This window comes from Colobus angolensis, unplaced genomic scaffold (assembly GCF_000951035.1).
Source record: "Colobus angolensis palliatus isolate OR3802 unplaced genomic scaffold, Cang.pa_1.0 Scaffold276, whole genome shotgun sequence".
Lineage (NCBI taxonomy): Eukaryota > Metazoa > Chordata > Mammalia > Primates > Cercopithecidae > Colobus > Colobus angolensis.
Window position 1 is genome coordinate 1,251,230 of NW_012115999.1, and position 7,875 is coordinate 1,259,104.

At 45.3% G+C, this 7,875-nt stretch overlaps 1 protein-coding gene across 1 annotated transcript; it reads left to right on the forward strand.

The window, feature by feature from the left end:
- Window positions 1-6,576: 6,576 nt before the first annotated feature.
- Window positions 6,577-7,214, forward strand: TAL2 (T-cell acute lymphocytic leukemia 2). The gene has a single exon (XM_011948237.1). It carries the CDS (start codon window positions 6,611-6,613, stop codon window positions 6,935-6,937), a length of 327 nt encoding a protein of 108 aa, XP_011803627.1. The 5' UTR covers window positions 6,577-6,610; the 3' UTR covers window positions 6,938-7,214.
- The last annotated feature ends 661 nt before the right edge of the window (window positions 7,215-7,875 follow it).

The following is a 7,875-nucleotide window of genomic DNA, read 5'->3' on the forward strand; positions in this document are numbered from 1 at the left end:
GGTCTCTCGCTGAGTCACACTCACCCGGGAGAGCAGGAGTGCGGCCGAGACTTGGTAGCAGCCACCGAGCCAATTCGGTGGGAAGACCCGGGGACCTTCCGCGGGGCAGGGGCGGTGGCTCGGCTCCGGGGGTGCTAGGCCGACTCTCTAGCGTGTTGGCGGGGCCGCGTCGCTTTTATGCGTGATGCCACGAACCCCCTTATACCGCGCCCGACAGCGCGTCTCCCAGAGCCCTTCAAGGAGCTCGCGCGTCCCTGAGCGACTCCGGGACACCTGGCAGATTCGAAACTTCAGCCACGAGATGCTTTCCTGGACTCTCTAAATAATTAGTCATTAGGCAAGGCAATGGTTTGCAAGGGGGAGCAAACGTTATAAAAAGAAAAAGGGAAAGGCCTGGAAGCGAAGCGGACAAGGCAAGAAGGTTGGGCAGGGTATTCGAGGTGCGTCCAGGCTGCACGGTGCAGGGATTGGGTGCATCTTAGAACAGGTGGCTCCCCCAGCATGAGGCTACTGTGAACGGCGCTGAAGAGCAGAATTTATACTGTGTGCTGCTGATTTAATATATCAACATGCAGAGTTGTGTGAGAAAAGTGACTTGCGTAATATATATGGTGATTTTAAAGGGTGTGTGTGTGTATGTATGATACACACACCGAACTGGCTGCGGCTGGGGAGTGAGACCGAGTAGCTAAACAGGTAGGGAGCCTTTTATGCTTTACTTTAGGCACATGTGTATGCTTGATTTTTTTTTTCTTAAATGAGCTTGTATTACTTCTATACTACAAAAGGCAGACCTGTGCCTCATATTGGAGGTTAAGCACTGTTCCCCGATCTAACTATATAAACCATCCTTCATGGCAAGTATTTTCACTTACTTTCAAGAGAAAGGTGAAAGAAGAGACAAATGCACCGGACCAAATGCCAGGAAGATAAATTTAAAGCTGAATGAAGAAAAAGCTGCATGTGTGTGAATGCCTGGGACAGGCCCCCCAGTGTTAGCCGTGAGCCTGTGCTGCACCCTTTCTGGTGAACCCGGGCTTCGTGTCCAGGAACCCCTGGCACAAAAAGTAGCAGCTCCTGTTAGGGGCCATTGGTCACCTTGCGGGAGTGTGTCCTTCTTTTCTTTGCTAATGTGTTACCTTCAGTAGCGACAATATAAACAGAGGATTTATGCGTATCTATGTTCCTGGTGTTTCTATCTGACTTTCCTCCAACCCAGGCATTCTTAACCTGGGGTACCCAACCCGCATCCACCCAGGGCTATAGAGATGGAATTCAGGGGTGCTATGAATTTGGATGGAGAAAAATTACATCTTTACTTCCACTAACCTTTCATTTAAACATAGCATTTCCTTTATTTATGAACGTGGGTAATAAACTGTAGTAGTATTAGCTGTGGTGGTGACTTTGTCACCAATAGAAATCATAGATGCATGCATTTCATGTCACAGATGTTGCAGATCTTTTGAAAACATCATTTACATATCACTTTTTAAAGATTATCATAATAAGTCTAGTTATTTAATGTGTTAAATATGAAGCACATGTATTGCTATATTGTATTTTATTTTAATAACTACTAAATATAATTGTTTATTTTCTGTGTCTATGTATTTTAATTTGTGGACTTAAAATAATTATTCTGAGATGAGAACCAAAGCCTTTTTACTTTATGTATTTAAAAATCATTGTTCTGAAAATGAATCTTGTCCCTAGGCTTCCCCAGACTCCTAAAAGGGTCCATGGTACAAAAAAGGTTATGAACCCTGACCCGGCAGGAGTCCCCAATGGTGACGTAAATGCATCAATATCCAGGCCTGGGACACAGGCTATACCACTGATTCCCTGTGTGGCCTAAATGCTTCACCTCTGTTTTGGCATCTATCAAACGTTCTCCGATTCTGTGACATCTAGTCTATTTTTTTTTTTTTTTTTTTAGCTCTTACATTACTCTGAGATCACGATTAGCAGCAATCAGTCCTTGCAACTGGAAAAACACTAAATGCAGTTTTCCTTTGATTTAATAAGTACTTCAGTAATTTTCCAGTGACCTCTACTTTGAGCTTTTCCAGCTTGTTAAACCACTGATTTCTGTTTCCCCTTTGGAGAAGGAGATGAACACACTTGAGGATAAATCAACAAGGAATGATTAAGCACCTCCTAGGATGGCAGACTACATTTTAGAAGCCAGTTTTCTCTTTTTTTTTTCTGTTTCTAGTACAATAGCATAGAGCTCTCTTAGAAAAGAACACCACACTTAGTTTATCCTGCCTAATCTTTTTTCCTCCCAGCTTGAAAAAGACCCCCCATGGGACTATGGTTGACTTAGTGAATGAGCTAAACCCTCTTTTGATAAGAGAAGCATGAATGTAACTTTGCTGCCACAATCCTGGCCAGCGTCAGTGTGAACAAAACTTCCTTAAAATCCCCTTGATTCTACCTTAAAATCCACTTGATTCAGGTTGAAACGTTTATATTTTAGGTATACTTGGGTATAGTTCTGACAACACTCAGGTTTTCATTGTAGAACCAAAGGTCAGATTATTCAGAAATGACTTAGGTTAGATAAAAGGCAATGGGGCCAGACATGGTGGCTCACGCCGGTAATCCCAGCACTTTGGGAGGCCAACGCAGGTGGATCACCTGAGGTTAGGAGTTTGAGACCAGCCTGGCCAACATGGTGAAAACTCATTTCTACTAAAAATACAAAAAGTAGCTGGGTGTGGTGGCGGGCACCTGCAATCCCAGCTACTTGGTAGACTGAGGCAGGAGAATCACTTGAACCCGTGTGACGAGGTTGCAGTGAGCCGAGACTGCGCCACGGGAGGTAGAGGTTGCAGGCAGCAACAAGACTGGCCACTGCACTCCAGCCTGGGCGACAGGAGCAAAACTCTGTCAAAAAAAAAAAAAAAAAAAAGGAAATGGGCGGGACATTGTAACATTTCTGAGTAGAATGAGGTCCTGGGGATCACCTGGCCCACCCCTTTCAGTTTTGGAAGGCTACCTGGCCTGTCTGGGAGCCCGCTAGAATGCCTGGCTAGCTGCTGCTTCTCTGCTCCTGCAGTCGCAGTGCTTCCCTCACACGTTAATACAATTAGCCAGATCCTCAACACTCAGCAGCAAGCACAATACCTGGCTCGCAGTGTCGGCAAATGTTGGTTCCAAAGCTTGGAGTGCATGGTATTGTAATTGGTTCGTGGGTCCAACTAGGAATGTCTCCACGGAGAGAGGATGTGGGTGCAAGCGGACAGTAGGGGGAGCTGGAAGCCATGCGGTGACCTTGTGCTGCCGTGCTTCCAGTTCACCATGAATTCGCAGCACAGCATTGGACTCTCCAACCCAGACACAAGCAGGAAAGGCAACAAGAAAGGAACTGGGATGGGGAAATGTCCGGGGGGCATAGAGATGATTGAAAAATGCAGTTGGTGCAGTGGTTCGCCCATAATCCCAGCAATTTGGGAGGCTGAGGCAGGAGGATTGCTTGAGCCCAGGAGTTCCAGGCCAGCCTGCGCAACATAGTGAGACCCTCTCTCTACCAAAAATAGTTTTTTTAAAAAAGAACAAAAAGAAAGAAAAATGCTTTTCTTTGCAACAATGATGCTTTCCATGTGTATAGGGAGGAAATTGCTACATTTATTTAGCATCTATGTGCCAGACACTTTATAATGCATTTCGTGTAATCCTCACAAAAGTCCTGCTAATGGCTGTATCTCCCTCCATTTTCCAGAGAAGAAAACCGAGGCTTCGAGAAATTAAATGATAACTAGGACATCGAGAGCAGAGATTCAAAGCTGGGTGTTTCTGCTCTAAAGCCCATAAGCATTTAAAACATTTCTTCTATTATGAAGCAAATAATACATGAATAATTTATTATAAAAATATAAAACAGCTGGGTGCAGTGGCTCATGCCGGTGAGCATCTCTATGCCCCCCGGACGTTTCCCCATTCCAGTTCCTTTCTTGTTACCTTTCCTGCTTGTGTCTGGGTTAGAGAGTCCAGTGCTGTGCTGAGAATAATCCCAGCACTTTGGGAGACCAAGGCGGGCGGATCACGAGGTCAGGAGATCGAAACTGTCCTGGCCAGGATGGTGAAACCCCTTCTCTACTAAAAATACAAAAAATTAGCTGGGCCTGGTGGCATGCGCCTGTGGTTCCAGCTACTAGGGAGGCTGAGGCAGGAAAATCGCTTGAACCTGGGAGGCAGAAGTTGCAGTGAGCCGAGATTGCACCACTGCACTCCAACCTGGTGACAGAGTGAAACTCCGTCTCAAAAAAAAACCAAAAAGATGTATATAAAACAATACAAAAAAAGAATAAAACACCACAAGTCTCTCTTTTTTCTCTTCTGCCAATCTACTGTCCTTCCCCAAGGAACCACTGTTGACAATTTGGCCTGAATCCTTCCAAGTTTTTGCTCTACACACACACACACACACACACACACACACACATATTCCTGTAAAGTGAATCAAAAGAACACATAAACAAAGCTCAGACCTTCTCTAATGCATGACAACGTCTTCATTAGGAAGAAAATGATAAATTACAACATTTACTTTTCTCTGTTTTATTTGTAGAGATAATAATTGCAATCATTAATTTTTTTTTTTTTTGAGACAGTCTCGCTCTGTCGCCCAGGCTGGAGTGCAATGGCATGATCTCGACTCATTGCAACCTCCACCTCCTGGGTTCAAGTGATTCTTCTGTCTCAACCTCCTGATTGGTCCTGACTACAGGCATGCGCCACCATGCCCTGCTAATTTTTTGTACTTTTAGTAGAAATGGAATTACACCGTGTTGGCCAGGCTGGTCTTGAACTCCTGACCTCAGGTGATCTGGCCCCCTTGGCCGCCCAATGCACTGGGATTTCTGGTGTGAGCTACTGAGCCCCGCCAATCATTAAATATTTATTGAGCCTTTACTATGCACCAGACACTGAGCTAAGGTACTTTATGTGTATCATTTTATGTATCCTCACAATGATGTAGTACTCCTGAACTGCTCTTTACTTATGAGGCATTTGAAACACAGAGAGGTTAAGTAGATTGCTGAAGGTCACACAGCTAGGGGGAGTAGAACCAACAGTCAAACCAGGGTTCTGGCCTTGGAGCGAGCCTGTGCTCTTGACCACCATGCACATGGTTCCACTGTTGGCTGAGTTATGTGAAGACTCCTGTAGAGTCAGGGCTTGGTGGTAGGAGAAGATCTGGCTTGCTCTTTAAAGAAATAGGTAAGTAGAGAGTGGGGAGGAAATTCAAGGAACAGAAAATGACACTGTGCAAAAGGGTAGAGTTGGGAATATTCATGAGTCTTTGGAGGAACTAGAAAGGGCCCAGTGCCCAGGGGAGCTGAGTGTGGAGCAGGCAGCAGACCAATAGCAGTAAGCCAAGAACATCAGACTGCCTGGGGCTGGACCTTGGCTTGTTTGCCAGTGCCTCCCAAGTGTTCCTATTAGCACATGTTAATCCAAGCCGCCTGAAAAAAGGGGCCCATGCCTCTAGGAGTGAAAAATGGCTGCATAATGCTTGGCACTATATAATGATAAACCGCTCTCCTAGACTCGGAAAGGTTATCCAGTGCAGCCCCGAAGAGGCCCAAATATCTTCTACAGAATATACGCCAAATAACCACTCCCACCTGCCCCTTGTCTTTTCATTTTTGTGAGACTAAACACCCCCACTTCTGTCCTTCGTACAACAGGGTTTCAAGACCCTTCATCACTCTGTTCCTGCTCTTCTAAATATAGTCCAGTCTGGATATTTTAGTTCTTACAGAGAGGGGCTGAATCCTCCCAATGAGGTCCGCCAGCTAACAAGAGAGCTGTATTGTCTTCTCTATTCCAAATTGGATTTTATTAATGAAACCTAGAATCATTTTCTTTTTTCACTTCATTCTGAGAACACACTGTTGGTTCATACTCAACTCTCTGTTGGTGGCCCAGCGTGGTGACTCACGCTTGCAATCCCAGCACTTCGGGAGGCTGAGGCAGGTGGATCACCTGAGATCAGGAGTTTAAGACCAGCCTGGCCAACATGGTGAAACCCCGTCTCTACTAAAAATGTAAAAACTAGCCAGGCATGGTGGCAGGTGCCTATAGTCCCAGCTACTCTGGAGGCTGAGGCAGGAGAATCGCTCAAACCCGGGAGCTGGAGGTTGCAGTGAGCTGAGATCATGCCATGGCACTCCAGCCTGGGTGACAGAGTGAGATTCCATCTCAAAAAAAGAAAAAAAAGAAAACGAACTTTCTATTGGCCAAATATATATTGTATTCGCACATAAACTCAATCGATATCGTACGTGATTCTGAACAATCAGGAAGAGTTGGTTATGAAGGAAGATATAGGAGTCTTGGGACAAAGCAATCTTTCAACTGGAGGCTTCAAAACAGCCAGGGAGAAAAAGCTGAAGGGTGTTGTTCTCACCTTCCCCTGTCATCTACTACATTTTTTTCTCTTGTCAAAAAACCTGAAAATGAGGAAATGAATCACCTAAGCTCTGAGTCAAGAAAATCTAACATCTCAGGTTCTTGGCAGGACATGTGATAACAATCAGGCCTCTTATAAGATACTGGCCCTGAGGACCATTTCTCTTTCCATCTCAGGAACTCAAACATGACCAGGAAGATCTTCACAAATACCAGGGAGCGGTGGAGGCAGCAGAATGTCAACAGTGCCTTTGCCAAGCTGAGGAAGCTCATCCCCACTCACCCTCCAGACAAAAAGCTGAGCAAAAATGAAACGCTTCGCCTAGCAATGAGGTATATCAACTTCTTGGTCAAGGTCTTGGGGGAGCAGAGCCTGCAACAGACGGGAGTGCCTGCTCAGGGGAACATTCTGGGGCTCTTCCCTCAAGGACCCCACCTGCCAGGTCTGGAGGACAGGACTCCACTTGAGAACTACCAGGTTCCTTCACCTGGCCCAAGCCACCACATTCCTTAGTGTGGCTCTTGGCTGTCATCTCCCAGGGCAGCACTTGCTCAGAAGTCACTGCCTGTGGACAGACTTTTGCATGTTCCAGAGCTGACTTGATGATAACTTGTGAAGCATGAATTTTAGCTTCCTGGGAGGTGGCTCAGGCACAACTGCAGGGAGCTGAAAGGAGCCAGGAGGAATGTCACTTGTGGGCCGTCACTCCCCGAGATGTCAGGTAGAGCCGCCTACCTCTGCCTATTTTAAATCCAGGTTCTGAATAAGACTTTTGGAGAAAAAATTCTAAGTAAAAAAAAAATGGTTGAAAATCACTGTTTACTCAATGTCTTCAGTTATAAGAAAGAAGTTTTCTCATAACGGATCTCAGATGAATAAGTAGAATATACTGCCTTCAGAACATATTTTAAAGTTTGTTTTGAAAAATGAGATTTGATCAAGGGTGAACAAAATAAATTTAAGATTGATGGGCTGGGCACAGTGGCTCACGCCTGTAATTCCAGCACTTTGGGAGGCTGAGATGGGCAGATCACCTGAGGTCAGGAGTTCGAGACCAGCCTGGCCAACATGGTGAAACCCCGTTTCTACTAAAAATACAAAAATGAGCCAGGTGTGGTAGTGTGCACCTGTAATCCCAGCTACTTAGGAGGCTGAGGCACGAGAATCGCTTGAACCCAGGAAGGGGAGGTGGCAGTGAGCCAAGATTATACCACTGCACTCCAGCCTAGGCAACAGAGTGAGACTCAGTCTCAAAAAAAAAAAAAGTTTTCTCATAATGGATCTCAGATGAATGAGAGTAGCAGCATATACTTCCCTCAGAACAGATTTAAAGATGGTTTTGAAAAATGAGATGTATTTGATCAAAGGTGAACAAAATAAATCTTAAGATTGATGAATAGAAAGATAACCCCTGCAGAAACCAACCTGGGAGACTTGCGGGAAAAATCTGT

What these genes read in the sequence shown, in the direction of transcription:
- TAL2 (XM_011948237.1), top strand. Translation starts at nt 6,611, where the DNA reads ATGACCAGGAAGATCTTCACAAATACCAGGGAGCGGTGGAGGCAGCAG.